General features: G+C 39.6%; 1 protein-coding gene and 1 long non-coding RNA gene across 2 annotated transcripts in view; both read left to right on the top strand.

Annotated features, from left to right (window-relative positions):
• Positions 1–5,329, top strand: part of LOC142492042 (uncharacterized) — a 59,824-nt gene extending 54,495 nt beyond the window's left edge. Inside the window, exon 3 of the long non-coding RNA XR_012800687.1 lies at positions 5,255–5,329. This is a non-coding gene — a long non-coding RNA (uncharacterized LOC142492042). The remainder of the gene's footprint in view (positions 1–5,254) is intronic.
• A 6,622-nt stretch (positions 5,330–11,951) lies between these two features.
• SPMIP3 (sperm microtubule inner protein 3) overlaps positions 11,952–16,607 on the top strand; it is a 35,801-nt gene continuing 31,145 nt past the window's right edge. Inside the window, exon 1 of the mRNA XM_075594677.1 lies at positions 11,952–11,956. Coding sequence (XP_075450792.1) covers positions 11,952–11,956 — 5 coding nt within the window. The remainder of the gene's footprint in view (positions 11,957–16,607) is intronic.

The following is a 16,607-nucleotide window of genomic DNA, read 5'->3' as shown; positions in this document are numbered from 1 at the left end:
CTGGGATTTTCTCTGTTTCTCGCAGAGTTTCCCGCGCGGTGGCCGCATCATCAGATAAGCGCTAATGGCGCTTATAATTGAAAGCGCCTGCGGCGCGGGAAACCTGAAGAAAAAAAGCCGCGCGGTGCCGTGTTTTTAAAAATCCCGTGGTGGCAGCCGCAGGAGGATAAAGGCGGCCGCCACTGTACAGTACCTCTAAAATTATTCCTTGTCATTACAGAGCGTATCCTATGATAAGGGAAGCCAACATGATCAAAAGAGTGGACCAGGCACTGGCATGGATCGAAAGTGGCGAGACTTTTCTGGATATCATCTTTACTGACAAGTCAACTGTATCGCTTGAGAGATTTGCCACTTTTGCATTCCAGAAAAAAGGATGCATATCTCTGAAGCCTCGTCCCAAGCATCCAGTGAAGCTGCATGTGTGGGGTGCCATCTCTAGACGTGGACCAGGATACATCCTCATCTTTGACGGTAAAATAATGCACAAAGTCACATGCTGTGGCCTTATGCACTGTACAAGAGTACAGTATTTGGAGTACTTTTCTTTTCTTGTTACAGGAATCATGAATAAAGTATTTTTCCAAAAGCAAATAGTGCCCGAGATTATCGAATACATTACACATGAATTCCCAGCTGGTCACCGTTTCTTCCAGGACAATGACCCGAAACACACGGCTTCTTCTGCGCATATTCTTGCCAGCGGTATCAACTGGGTAAAGATGCCACCGGAGTAAGTACGGTAACAGTTTCTCATTGTTTTACACTGTTTATATCTCTTTAACTAATTCACCTTCGTTCCCCCCTCCAATTCCAGATCGCCAGATTTGAATCCGATCTAATTGGTATGGCATCAGCTCAAGGATCATATCAGAAAAGTGGTGAAAATATCAAAAAAGGATGAATTGGCAAAAAGCATACTGAGTTTTTGGAACAACATACTCACCGTAGAGAGATGTAATAAATATATAGATCATATTGCGACCATGTTGCCCATTCTTTTACAGCAGGCAAAAAGAAGGTAGTAAGGTACTGTAAGTACAGGTAAAGCAAGTATGATACAGGTAAGTATGGCACTCAAAATAACCATTTTAACCTTTGTACTCCCCAAAAATATATATATTGTTTTAAATTGTTTCAACTTGTTATAGTTATACAGTAGTTATAATGTAGTATAGAGTTACAGTATATACTGTAAAGTATACTGTAGTTATACTGTACAGTATATAGTTTGACAGTAGTTTCTGTATAGTCCAATATAGTGATATATGCAATGCTTTAAATGCACTTTACTGCACTCATTTTTTCTTTTCTTTTCATAGCTGCTGCACTAAAAAAGGTGGGGGATGGGGCATGTGTAAAAGTCTTGTACTGTGGCATATTGTAGCAGTCTTTAATTTACACAAACCCCCTGTAACAGGGGACTTATCCCTGTACAGAAAACTTGCCTCTAATCAGCACTGTGCTGGTTAATTGACCAGCACCTGGCTGATTGGAGGTTTGTTAGAGAAAAGGGTCCTCCTGAGACAGGAAGGAGAGACTCCTGAGCTCACATGTGGTCTGAACCAGGAAGGGACAGAGAGGTCTTGAGCGCTGTAGACTGACAGCCAGACAACAAGGGGGAGAAGACTTCTGAAACCTGAAAGCTGAAAGTGCCTTAGGACAAAAAGGCTGCGCCAGGAGAGCAGAGAAGGATTCCCCCCTACAGCTACCAGAGAGACATATAAGCTTTACTTTCTAAGACTGTTGTATATCTGCACATATCAAAATATATGTTTGGGGCTGGGAAATATGCTATCTAAAGGGAGTTCTTTTCTGCATATGTTTAACTAGAAATACTCCCAAGTGGAGCAGAAGCTTTGTTTGACCCCTTATTTGCATACGTTTGATGTATTCATGTGTTAAAGAAGCAGGCGCAATAAAAGCCTTATTTTGGTTCACCTTAAAACCAGTCTCTATTGCGTACCTCTGCACACGTCTCTTACAACCCCCCCCCTTCTCTCAATGAAAATAAGAACTAAGAACTACAGAATGCAATGCAGCCATTACGAAGAAGATAAAGATTGTACATTTGTATTATTCATGATTATTTGTATTTTTCATTCTTCCATGATTATCCAGATAAAATAAAAAAATGTCTTCTTTAAATTCACGAGAATCATTGAAACACCCCCACCCCCAAAGAAAAAGAAAGAATAGAAAAAATTGTTAATTTATCAAAAACATGATCCAGATTATGGTTTATTTAAATCAATCCTTCAAAAAGGGATGTCTCTTTTTTTTATTTTTTATTTGAAATTCACTTTGAATGTGTGGGGGATTCTCCAAGAAGGGCTTATCACAGACGAATTGCTTTGGGGAAGGTGTGGATAAGCATTTCTATTCACGTTGGTTTTTTGTAAGGCTTTGTGTGTGAAGTGGTGGTGGGGGGGAGGTGCTACAGTAGCAGTGTGTGCGGGATTCGTGTTTGATTCAGATAAATCTTTTGACCAGCTTTTAAACTCATCCCATGTCGAGAAAAAAAAGGAATGTCTGCTATCACACGTGCGCGTGCGTGTGTTAGAACGGGGGAGGACAATACGGCTCAACAAAATCTGAATATATTTTCATGAATGGCTCTGTCTGGGTGGGAAGGTGTGGAAAAGCATTTCTATTCACGTTGGTTTGTTTGTAAGGCTTTGTGTGTGAGGTGGGGAGGGGGAAGGTGCTACAGTTACCACCAGCCCTTAAATTAAAACTGACAGAAGAACTAAGAACTACAGAATGCAATGCAGCCATTACGAAGAAGATAAAGATGGTAAATTTGTATTATTCATGATTATTTGTATTTTTCATTCTTCCATGATTATCCAGATAAAATAAAAAACATTCTTCTTTAAATTCACGAGAATCATTGAAACATCCCCACCCCCAAAGAAAAAGATAGAATGGAAAAAATTGTTAACTTATCAAAAACATGATTCAGATTATGGTTAATTTAAATCAGGCCTTCAAAAGGGATGTCTCTTTTTTTTTTTTTAAACTTGAAATTCACTTTGAATGTGTGGGGAATTCTCCAAGAAGGGGTTATCACAAATTAATTGCTTTGCTTATTTTTAAAATTTAAATACACGCATGCGCCTAAAAGTGATGACACGCATATGCATTTCAACAAGGTTCCAATGAGACATACACGCATGCTCCTTAATGTGATGACACGCATATGTCTGTGCAGCCTACAATGTGTGGGTCGCACGAAAAGAAAAATTAAAACCAGGATTGTAGAACATGTGAGAAATATAAAGAAAGGCCTTGAGTCACATAATGGTGCACTACATTTTAAAAATCATCATGCATTAGATCCAGGAGGTTTCAAATTTGTTGGAATAGATTATGCTCCAAGACATTGGTGGGGAGGAAATAGAGTACAATCTATTTCCCAAAGAGAGAGCCTTTGGATTCATAAACTGAAAACTTTGAAACCTCTAGGAATAAAAGTAGAATTTGATATAAATGCCTCTCACACATGATGACTCAATGATTTGACCCTGTCCCTTTTAATAAGACTTTTTATATAATAATTATGATTAATATAATAACTTTTATCATTATTTTTATTATGAGGATTTTTATTTTTAATGTATTTTTAACACAATTTAAAAATATTTTTTTAATAAATTATATTTTTAACAAAATTATAATATTATGTATTAATTTTTATACATATATTTTTGTACATATATTTTTTAAATATATTAATATATTTGTTCAATACAAATTACTTTCATTACCCTTGTAGTCATAATACTTTTCCCCGTTATTTACATTAAAGGGTTTTATATTTAATCATTGATTCACCTAGAATTGAGTGGAGTTGTTATGTTATTTGGATTTGAAACTGATTTAAATCTCACCTTTCTCTTTTACTTTTCCAGCTTACTTTTCCAGCAGGATTAAAAAAAGGGCTGGAAAGGTTTTTTTTTCTATTAAGAAGGAGTTAGTCCAATGTAGAGATCCCTTTTTTTTTATATAATGAATGTATATATGTATCCATGTTAGGGATTTCTAGAGAGATGTAATAACGTTTTATTGTATTTTATTATCAATGTTTAAGAACTTGTAACTCATATTTGCGCCATTTAATTAAGAGACAGCTGTATTCCATGAGTCTAGCATTAACTATGTAGATCTATTAGTATAAAATGGGTCACCCTTGGATTATTGCTAGAATAGGACAGCTGCGTCTGATTTTTCTGTGATGGTGCTATGTATATAGACAGACTGCAGAGAGTATTGTGCATGACCCCAGAAGAAGTTGAAAGACTAAACGTGTTGAGCTTCTTGTGCGCCTGAGGCCATGTACCAACTCCATACTACCCCCGTGAAGAAGAATCCAACTGGCTGAGGCGGCTGATGCGATCGGTGTGTGAAGCAGGCAAAGGGATCCTGCCGACTAGGGAGACCGTGCACGTGTGCACACACACGCCGGGAAGCTGATTCGGGAAGGGTTTGAGTGCGCCCAGAGTCATTCTCTGCTTTTTACCAGTGGGGAAAGTGGGAGTTGTCCCTTTCCCCTCTGTGTTGTTTGTTATACAAGTAAAATGTTAATGCATTATATTCTATGCATTTGTGTCTTCTCCATATGAAGTCTACAAGGAGTCCCCAGACCAGAGGATTCCGGTCTATGGAGTAACAGTATATGTGTTATCAATGTTACATTTATTCACTGGGTTATTTGGCACATTTTACTGCACAGTTTATTTAATTTGCACCACGAACACTTGATGGTTTATTTAAGTAGTATTATTAGGTTTTTTTTAAATAAAGCATTTATTGTATTGTAACCATGTATTATTTGTCTTAACTCTGTGCCCAGGACATACTTGAAAACGAGAGGTAACTCAATGTATTACTTCCTGGTAAAATATTTTATAAATAAAAATAAATAAATAAATAATTTAAATCATATTTAAACATTTCTCAACATTTCTGGTGTACGTCATACCTTTTGCTAATAGAAAAATACATCCTAGGGGGAAACAAAGTGTCATTCAGTCCACTGAGGTAGAAACGGATTTCTCTATAAAAATAGACCATTTCTGTCAAACTTTAGAAAAACAATTACACTCTATTTGTAGAGATAAAAACTGGAGCATGCTTGTTATAAAAACATAAAATAAACACACAGTACATAATGTTTATTTTAAACTTTGTGTGAGCAGTTTAAATATTTTCCTGGTGTTTTATATAGATCTTTTTATAATATATATTTTAGGAAATTCCAATGGCAGGACCTGCAACATCTATAAAACTGTGTGAATTTAAGGAAAGTGTTCCATCTGCCACTCATGGGTAAGAAATATTAGCCAGAATTCACTAAAGGTTGTTAAATCAGTGTTAATATTTGGAAACAGAAAAAAATATTACCACACAATATTTTTGGTGACTTAACATCTGATTCCAAAGCAATTATTTTATAATATGCACAGTAGGCTTGCATTATTGACCTAATTTGCATGTGGGTGTTTGTCAATAATGAAAGACATCCATGACAGTCACTTTTGTGATTTCCTACATAATGCTAAAAATGTCCATGCAAATAGGTTAATGCACAGTAATAAGAATAATGAGAGTACCCTTTGACAGCAAAATGATTTATCCCTTGATGTCTCGCAGGCCCCTGTGGCACCAAAGGGATTAACATAAAACACAAACAACCAACAATAGACGTAACTTAAAATAATAATAACATGTTACACAATATTGTTCAATGTAAGGCTCTTTGTAGCCCAAGTGCCTAGCAAGGGAGTCAAACCACAAAAAAAACTACATGCATGTTATGTACTTATATGACCTACTCCATGTTGCCTAGTAAAGCTGAACCCCATTATAACGCAGTGCTCAGGGTCCACATAATGAGACCGCGTTATAACCGGGATCGTGGGAAAAAAATGGCCACCGCGATTAGGGGTTCCATGTCCGCCGAAAGCGGAGAGCAGGGATAACTCTCCCAGCTGTCCCTGAACCCAGCGGCGCAGCTGCACCCCCACGCAGTGGGAGGGGAAGGTGGAGGGGGTGGTGTGTGTGTGTATCAAGCAGGCTCTCCTAGTAGTGCAGGAGAAATCTGTGGTGAGTCGGGGGAGATCTCACAAAGTCTGGAGAAGGCAGGATGTTTTAGCTGTCTCTGTGAGAATCGCCCGGAGCCAGCCCCTCTCTCTTCTCCCTTCCGGTGGAGGTACAGGGGGAAGGGGGTGGTGTGTGTGTGTGTGTCCAAGAAATACAAAGGGAGATATAGAGCAATAAAGGTTGATCAAATCAAATCTTTTCATGTATACAACAGATATGCAATTAGTGGTAATTTGAGTGTAGATTGTCCACGAGGTAGCGATAAGATTATAGTGTGTCAACTATTCTAGAGTACAGAAAAGACAATCACACACATCAAACAGGCTGCCCCAAAACTGTCATCTTTTAAAGGTTTAACAGGTTTGCGGTAATTCTTGAGATATACAGATACACTCTGTCAGTTACTGAACCTCACCACTACCAAAAGAGAAGCACAAGTTACCCTTCAGATTAGTGTTCTGCAGTTGCTTAAATCTTTTTGGAGTCAGTACACATGTAGACCGACACAGAAAGACAAATTATTTAATACACACCAAAGAATGGCGCAGGGACAAAGAATTTAACCTTTAAAATCCCAGATTCAGTTCCTTGTGACTTTGGGCAAGTCACTTTATATCTATAGGGCCAATTTACAATGCAGTGATAAGTGGTTTAGAGCAGCGTTTCCTAGATGGTGGGTCGAAAAACGAAAACCCAGGAACGAAACACCTAGGTTTTCGAGAGTTTTTTTAAGCGACCCGGCATTTTGCTTTTGTGGCCCGGTGAAGCGGCACTTGGAATTGAAACATCCGGAATACAGTAATAAGACAATAGATTTCTTCATAAATAAAAAGAGAGAACTAATAGCTACTAAAAAGACTATGGGGCCTATTTAGTAAGCGTTGATAAGGCACTTATCGACCACTTATCGGCCAAAACGGCTACTCATATTCAGTAAGCCTCGATAAGTGGGCGATAAAGGACTATATCGCCGAAAAATCTTATGACCAAAATCAAATCGCTGATTGAGCGTCGATAAGCCACTTATCGAGAATTTCGGATTGATCATAAACTCGCACGATTCTAGTAGCCGTGATTCGCCTATCGCCGTCAATCGCCGCCCTAAAAAGGCGATCATATCCCCAATTCAATATAACACAAAAAATTGGCAGATTGGTGGGGAGATACGTCGATGAGCGGTGATAAGTGGGGACCTACAAATAACTTGGCCTTTTTCCTGCATAGGATTGATGCCAGGGGTCTCCGGAGCTGATACCCATTAATACCAGCACCGGAGGCCCCCGGCATGCATCTGATGCAAGAAAAATGCTTTTAATGCAGCTTCATTACCTTAGCGGCTAACCGCTAAGGCAATGAAGGGGTTAACCACCTGTGCCAGACTTATTGTGGCTAGTGAGGGTGGTTGAAGGGGGTATTTGGCTCTTAGTGGCTGTTTAGGCTTTGTGGGCGGGTTGCAAGGGGACTTAACCCCTTCATAACCTTAGCGGTTAATACAGCTAAGGCAATAAAGGGGTTAACCCACCCGCAAGGTCTAGACACCCATCCTTAGGGCTAATACCCCCTTCACCCATCCGTGAGGCCTAAGCACCCACCCCTGACTGACTATACCCACCCTATACCCATTGAGTAGTATAGTGGTACATCATATCCATATAATAATAATATGGGCATGATAAGCCTCTATAGCACTCAATGGGCACCCTAATCACAATACATTAATGCACCAGACACACAATAATAAAACATTACAAAACTCCAAAAAAACCACTTCACTAAATAAAACAGTAGCCAGCTAATCCAATGAATACAAGCAATAACAACATCAACAATTAATTAATGAAACCATTAACCAATAAAACCAATTAATTCCTAAATCAACTCGGAATTATTTTAAACAGTAACCAATCAAACCAATTAATTACTAAACCAACTCGAAATTAATAGTAACATTAACCAATGAAACCAATTAATTTATACAACATGAATTAATTAATTGAAACTTTAAACTACAAAGAAATAAAATAAAAACATATCAGAAACAACCATTAAACGCATTAGCCAACACAATACATCCTTCATTAAAAAAGAAAAACAATCACCAACATTTTATTTCAATCAAGCAGAAAAATATCAAACAATTACATCAACATAATAAACAAACACTGCAAAAAACAGCAGCAATACAAAGCCACAAATGCCCCCCCAAATATTGTCCTAATAATGAATTGATCTGTACCCTAAAGTGGTACCGATTAATATATATCAGGTACCCAAATCTACTTTTTTCTTTCTTTAATCACCTTCTACTATCTTCATCTGTCACCATTTCTTGATCTTCTTTATCTTCTATCTTCATCTGTCAATCCAAAAATCCCCATGGTAGATCCCAACCGATGTTGTCTCGTCGTCTTCTTGGGCTCAAATGAGGCGTCACGGCCTTAAATAGGGCTTGTGATCTCACATTTAGCCTCAAACTGGTCTAACAGTGTTACGCTGTGCTCACCACAAACAGGACGAGACCCCGGTACTGAAATGGAAATAAGTAAACACCAGCCATAGACACGGGGGCCACGTCCGGAGTGTAGGATAGTCTTGGTAGCAGGGTCTGGAGTGGAGAGCACAGGGTAGTCGATACTTTCCAGGATCGGTCCGGAGACCGGTCAGGAGAGGTCCGGAGTGGGGAAGGTACTATGCCAAGGTCAGAGTTGGAGAGAACAGGGTAGTTGTTTTTACAGCTTCTAAATCGCTTGTTTTGGAAATTTAGCTATGAACGGTAATGAAGGCTTGCTGAATACCTTGATAGCAACGCTCAACACAATGGCGATTTAAATGCCATGGAGATAATTTTTATCAACCTTTACTGAATAAGGCCCTATCTCTTTGAATTTTTCTCGGGCGCTCAATCTGAAAACCTTGTAGTGGCTTCTTATGAAATATCAAACTTAATTGCTGAAACAGGTTATCCTCACACTATTGACGAGAAATTTATTGTTCCAGCAATGAAAATGTTAGCATCTCGAATATGCTATAAAAAGCAGGAGAACCAAGTAAATATGCTGGCGCTATCAAATAACACAGTGAAGCGTAGATTCGTGTAGATGGCAGATAATATCGAAGAAACTGTCGTAAGTCACTTAAAAGAGTGTAGTTTTTTTTTCTTGCAAGTCGATGAAAGTACAGACATATCGGACAATGCCAATCTAATGTGTTTTGTGAGATATGATATTGCCAATACAACTCACGAAGAATTTCTCTTTTGTAAACCTCTGACAACAAGAACAACAACTGAAGAAATTGTTTAATTTGATTGATAATTACATCAACCAAAATGGCATTGAATGGAAGAAATGTGTGGGACTGAGTAGCGATGGAGAACGCGCAATGGCAGTCGCTCGTATTGGACTTTTTCCGAGGATCAAAGCCATAGCACCAGGCTGTGTATGGGTGCATTGTAGCATTCACAGAGAAGCATTGGCCGTCCAAAAAAATGCCATTGCTTTAAAATGCAACTATGCAAGAGTGTGTAAGATGTATAAACTTTATTAACTCTCGTCCACTCAATTCAAGAATATTCTCTGCGTTGTGCAAAGAAATGGGGAGTGAACATGAACATCTTCTTTTACACTGCGAGGTGCGATGGCTATCAAGAGGGAATGTTTGAAAAAGTCTTATTGAAATTAAGGAAAAAGTTTTACTGTTCTTAGGCAACAATCCCCCAACGGCTAGGGATGTAATATTTGAATTCAAAGACAGTTTTCATGATGTCAATTGGGTAATCAAGGTAGCTTACCTTTGTGACATTTTTGATGTTTTAAATAATTGAAATCTGACATTACAAGGTAGCAATGTAACTGTATTTAAAGTGCAAGAGAAGGTGGATGCTGCAATGAAAAAAATCAATTTGTGGTCCCGTCGTGTGGAAGCAGGGAATTACAAAGCTTTTACAAAGCTAACAGAATTACAAAAAGAGTATAACATGAGTTCCATGCCGGATGAGATTTCAGCTGCTATCAAGGAACATCTGCTAGGACTGGAGACAAGTATGAAGGAATATTTCCCCCAATCAACAGCAACAAAGCATGAATAAGGAACCCTTTTACAGGGAACGTAGAATCCGATACAGAATTACAGGATTCAGATATTGATTTTATAATTGAACTGTTGTGTGATACGGCACTCAAAGACATCTTCGACAGAATACCAGATGGATTTTTGGCTGTCTTGTCGTCAGGAGTACCCAGTTGTAGCAGAAAAAGCGATAACATTTCTAATGCCTTTTGTCACGACCTATAAGTGTGAAGCAGGCTTTTCAACATTGGTTTTCCTAAAAAATAAATATAGAAACCGATTGGGAGTTGAACCGGATCTAAGAATAAAGTTATCATCTTTTTCTCCAAACCTGAAGTTTCTAGTTAACAAGAAACAGCATCACACTTCTCATTAATAATTTATTGGTTTTAGTTTGATTTCTTCACATTTTTGAAAGAGTAAATGCTTTTTTATTATAATATATGAAAACTGTATGGACATTCATATCTGTTTTATTTTACCTATAGGCAAGTATAGGCGATAAAAATGTTAGTGTGTCACGAAGGAGAAGTATAAAAATAACCAGGCCACGAAAAAAAACGTTTGGGAAACGCTGGTTTAAAGAGAATTAAAGGCCTTTATAGCGTGATACGGCCTGCTCTGCTCTACACAAAGCAGTGATAACAGTGCAGTACCGCAATATAATGGCTTTTTATCACCCATAAACAGTCAGCAAAAAAGCGTGATAAATAAATGCATAGGGGCCTATGCACTAAGCGCCGGAAAAAATAATTACTGGGCTGTTTAAATTGCCAGTTTTGACAGCATTGCTATCACGGTATACAGAAAGCTCAGAATACCTGTGATAGCAACATTTGCAAAACTGGCGAGATGCCTGCGACGTGATGATTGCCTCTCTGAAAATAGTTCACCCGACTATTTCTTTCTGCTGCAGAGAGAGAGAGACTCCTTTCAATGTGCAAATCTCTCCAGAGATCAAACCTTTTTAATATTGTATTGTATGTCTTTATTTATATACTGTAGCGTCATTAATGTACACAGAGCTTTACAGTAGTAATACACGTGACAATTATATAAATAACAAATAATACAAATAACAGATCATGGGAATAAGTGCTTCGGACATAAAAGTAAAATTTTAGAAGCGCAGTCCCTGCTCTGAAGAGCTTACAATCTAATTGGTAGTGAAAATAGAAACACCCTGCGGTCTAGTGGTAATATTGTAGTACAGTGATATAATAAAGTGACACTCGAGTAATATGAAAATATGATAAATAGTGCAATAATCAGCGAATAGATAATAAATATATATTGTAACTGGTGCCTCATTAGCTTCCACCCACGATGAACCCCCCTATTGGATTCTTAATGGTACTGGTTGTTGAGAGATGCGGGGAGCTCAAGAAACCGGTTGGTGTAATATAAAAAAAGAACAAGAGAAAAATATATAGTGCAATACATTATGAAATGATGCTGGCTTATTGAATATATCACCCTAAAGGTGTACACTCACACTTTCCAGTGTTAAAAACAGCATTTGTGCCCCTCTGGGGAAATTCCTTGATGGTAATGCAGACGTAATGCTGAACAGTTGTATCAGTTCTCTGGTCACCTAGGGAGTTGTTTTAAACGTCCAACTGAACTCCCGAGTGTCACGGGAGACCAGTGCTTTTAACACCAAAAATACCTGGATCCTTTGATTGAACAAAATGTGAGATAAAATAAATTGTTATTTATTCACACAAGAAACACACACAGCTTGATTTACAAAATAACACGAAATAACACTTACGGAAATGAGGTAAAACGAAATAACAGGTTTCCAGAACAAAAGTCCACGAAATACAGTCTCTAGCTATCAATTCCCAGGAGCGGGGTTGATACGCAAACAAGAGACGCGAAACCGTCTTTGGCTAGGGGTGCTGCTTGCAGCCCCCGTATCTTCGCCGAAAGAAATATCTTAGTTCTGCCCTTGTTGAATTCGTTTACAGAAGTCCTTAGTTCTAACGAACTTTCGTAGCGGGGTACAATCCTTGATTACGATGGAATCGTCTCTGTACCGCACGCTATACATTCAGATGGATCACAGTTGAACACCCACCAGATAGCCTGCACGGACTTATAAAACCCTTCCAAGCCTATCTGAGCACCACACAGCCAATCTTGGCATGGGAAGCAAATTCCCACCCAATGGCAAGTTTGCCAACAGTTCCTGCAGCTGGGCAAAGGGCTTCACGGTATGCCAAGGGTCATGCGCTAACTTCACACTTAACCCACTTAGCATACCTGACCAAGCCCCCTTGCACGGCAGCAGAATGTCTACCTTTCTCCAGGATGCCCGGACATCTGCTAGACAAACGGTTTATATACATTTCCTGACATTTAGCACTTTCACCAGGTCGGTACCTTTTGTTGCCCCAGACTTTTGTAGGCACTCGGGAGTCATCCCAACAGGAAGTCTCAGAAATCCGGACTTACATAATGAATGACTCATCCCAGGCATGGCTGATCATAAATGACAATAGTGAATGGGAATGCTTAATGTACAGTATCAGCTGTCCTGCCTGGCTGAAATGTAAATGTCCCGGTTCCTATAATATAAAAATACTAAAATCAGAGCCACTTCTCATTTTTGACTGTAAATAAATGTTAGAGTCTCCTAACTATTCCTGGTTAAATTATTACCCCCTAGTACCCTGCATATCAAAAATCAGAGAGCTAGGACCTTCCTATTAAAAGTTAGCTAGTTAATTATGTGTGGGCTGTGATGTGGTTTGTGGTTTAACTTTTTCCCGGTCTGCGGTTTGGGGCCGGGATGCAATGTTGCAATGCCCGGACCCAATCAATAACCGCGGTCGCATTTTTCCACTTGACCTTAATTGGATGATGAGACCACATTATACATTTTTGCAATCCAGCATCTTTTCATGACCGTAGACCACTTAACCAATTTAGCTCGTGGATAAGGCTTCCCTTGCTTGTCTGCGGTTACACAGTGATACAGTGTTGCAATGCCGGGCCCCACCACATTACCACAGGCACACTTATCCAATTAACCCTTTAAACAGTGACAGAAGCCCCTTATTCCTAGCGGGCGCATTTTAGATATGTTTTTACACGTTAAGAGGACTGCAGCTAGCCAATGTAGCTCATTTTAGTGCATGTGGTCTGCTTATCCCTAACCGGATGCACACAGACAGTTCTAATGCATGTACAGGCTCTCAACTCGCAGTGGGCTGCAGAGCTGACACTTCACATTTATAATATGACTCGGGGACCCTGCTACATGGCTTATACAGTCGTTACATGTTATTAATCTTGCTCCCTTAGACAACGGCATTTTGAATACATTTTGCAGTATTATTACCCTGGTTGGGTTGCAGAGCTGACACTCTACAATTCCCAATCTGGTTCAGGGGCAGCCAGCCAAGCCAAATACCTAAGCAGCAACCCACCGACTTGTCATAGGCAAGATAACACACAAATTGTATGCAAGAGCTTACCTTGACAATGAGGGTGATCAGTCCTCGGTTCGGTGTGTCACGGTCTCTGCAGCAAAATCAGCGACAGGTCAGTCTCTCGTGGTGAGCCGGAGTCACGCTCCCCCCCTTTCACGTTGGGCGCCAAATAATGAGGTCGTGAATCTCACTATATCAGGGTCTCTCTCTCTTCAGTCACTTGCTCCAAATTCAATCATGCATGCGCTAGCTCACTAAGAAAGACTCTGACACAAGGTTCAGCTTCAATCTCAGTACATGCGTTATCCCCGGGGGCAACACAGGAACTGCCGAGTTTTTGTATTACAATCTATTTATATCAAAGTAGGCTAACACTAGCCAATCATTCAATGCCACACCTATTATGCGGCAAAGCTTATCCAATTATTACATTAGTTAGTAGAAAAAAGGCACAATGGGGGCGGGGGTCTTGTCGGCTGATGCAAGTTTCACAGGAATGCCGTGTGTCCTTGCTTTCTGAAGTTATGTTTCGTTTTCTCTGTAATCAGTCGGCTTTAGGTCACTTTGCTACTTCCTTATTGCGTGGGCGTGGGCGAGAGTCTGTGCAAGCGGAATTTCACAGTCACCTCGGATAGAAAACAGTATTAGTAAAAAAACACAGCAAACAGATATAAAAATGGAGACGAGTGGTTTCTTCAGAATATAGAGATATGACACCCATATTCTATCCTTCACAGCCCCCCTAGAAACCACGAGACAAACATAATCTTATAAAAGTATTAAAAAAACTAAACCAAAAAGGATATACTTTCCCTATGACTAATCTTAACCTTAGAAAAACTACCTGAGGGTGTTGGTCGGCTGTTCATGAGCTTCTCTCATCCCCGACAACTGCTTGCTCGCTAAACTCGAAGACCTACAGAACATACACAAGGAGTCCCTTCCCTACCGAAAAACAAACTAGGGTCTGGGAACTTGATTGGTCACCCCTGTCACTCCAGAGTACTATAATGGACTGGTCTTATGTTCTCTCGTTTTTGTAATGGCATATTTTCATAACATTGGCACATTGCTCTTGTTCTCAAGGTTTTTGGCTTAGCTGAACCGCTCAATATCAATTGGAACTTCAGAAGAAAAAAATGTATTTTAAACTAACATTCATTCCAACTTTCATACAGACAATAGACAATATCAGGCATCTAAGATGGATGCTGACTCAAAATGGTTGCTTAGATCCCCGTGCTGTTATGTCAGACCCTCCCCTTACGTCAAATTCTCACTTTGTCACTCCCTCCTTTTTATTCTTAAAACATAGCTTTTGAGAATTAAGTTAATGATGATAGTCCAGGGATAACTCAGAGGACAAGGGCGCGTGCCCTTCACTGTCATAGTCTCGTAAGGCGCTGCGGCCAATATGTCTTTTGATGAATTGAATAACTGTGATCGGCATCTTCTTTCTCCAAGGTACTGCTGTTTTCTGGCATCTGTAAAGAGTGGCATCCGAATGGGGGAGGGGGTCGCACACCTGTGGATCATACCTTTGCAACACGTGACACACACATATATGACAACAAGTAACACTCCCAAACACATCAAAACATTCAAAAAAAAAATTGCTCCAAGTGATCTAAGCCATTCACCTAACCCCAAGGGTGATAATCTGTCACTTCCCTTTGTAAACCTCTTTTGAATCTCTTGTATTTAATCTAGTTCATGCTGCACATTGCTACACTGATCTGAAATATAAACACAACATTGTCTTTAATCAAACACATACCCCTCCTTTTTAAGCTAAAACATAGTCTAAAGCAATTCTGTTTTGTAAGGCCATAAGCCTAATCTGAACCTGTTCTTGGATTTTCAGAATCATCACAACATTCTATTACTGAGAATTGAGGGGGTTTGGTATCTGTGGAAGCTAATGCATGATCCTCACCCTGCACGCATTGCATACATCATTCACTCAGAATATCAGAACAGACAATGTCTGCGATGGTCAACATGGCTGACTTATGATCCTTTCCTTGTGGCTGACACACGCCCCTGGGTGACCCCCTCCTTTCGGTGGAGGTGCAACACACTTCTGGATCAAAGTTTTGCTGCACATGACACATACATAGAGAGTGAAGAGTACTGCCAAAACACATACAAGAGCTTTCACAAGCCACGCTTCCAGGAAACCAATCCTCCCATCAAGGCTCAATTCTACATACACCTTAAATTTCTAACTTAACACACTCTAAAGAATCTAAATATTGAGTCTCTGAAAAAATGAAATGTTCTGATAAAACCTGGCCTTAGCCTGGTGTCTTATTTTCCTCGTTGGTTAACGGTTAGAGTTTTGACTCGGCAAGACGTTAACTTGATGCGGCTGTGCTTTAGGTGACTCTGGTCTTTGGTGGAGCTGGAACGAGCTTTACTGTACTTTGGGTCCAGGAAAATGACTCTGCCGCTTTGACTTTGCTGTATTGGTGGTTACTTTAGGCCTTTTCACCTGAGATGAAAAGCATGCTTGCGCAGGGAATATGTGACTATTAACCCCATCTCGAGTAGGTGCACTTTCAACGTTGCCTAGAGAGACTCAAAAAATGTATTAGTTGCATACAACTTACTGTTTTATTACCAATAACATGGTCCTTAATTCGTTCCTTTGGACTGCTGATAGTCATAAGTCATCCCATATGTGTCTCATAGGGAGATAATTTATACCTAGGAATCAATTCTTGTATCAATGTGTTTACTCCTGTCTTAGCATCCACATATAGACAGAGGTATTCCCTATTAAGGTTCCTAATTCATTCCTCAAATTAAAACTAAGTAGCCAATGTGAACCTGACTTTGATATAATCTAAGTTCCTGAAACTTTAGGGCCTCATCCCTTGCCTACCCACTTGCTTCCATAATTAATTCTATCCTGTCTGCAGGCCATATCCCTAAGACCTGGGAAACTACCAGAGTTTGTCCCAATCTTCAAAAGTGGGGACAAAAAACACT

This window comes from Ascaphus truei, chromosome 4, assembly GCF_040206685.1.
Source record: "Ascaphus truei isolate aAscTru1 chromosome 4, aAscTru1.hap1, whole genome shotgun sequence".
Classification (NCBI taxonomy): Eukaryota; Metazoa; Chordata; class Amphibia; order Anura; family Ascaphidae; genus Ascaphus; species Ascaphus truei.
The sequence above is the reverse complement of the archived record's forward strand: the minus strand, read 5'-3'. Positions and strand labels throughout refer to the sequence as shown.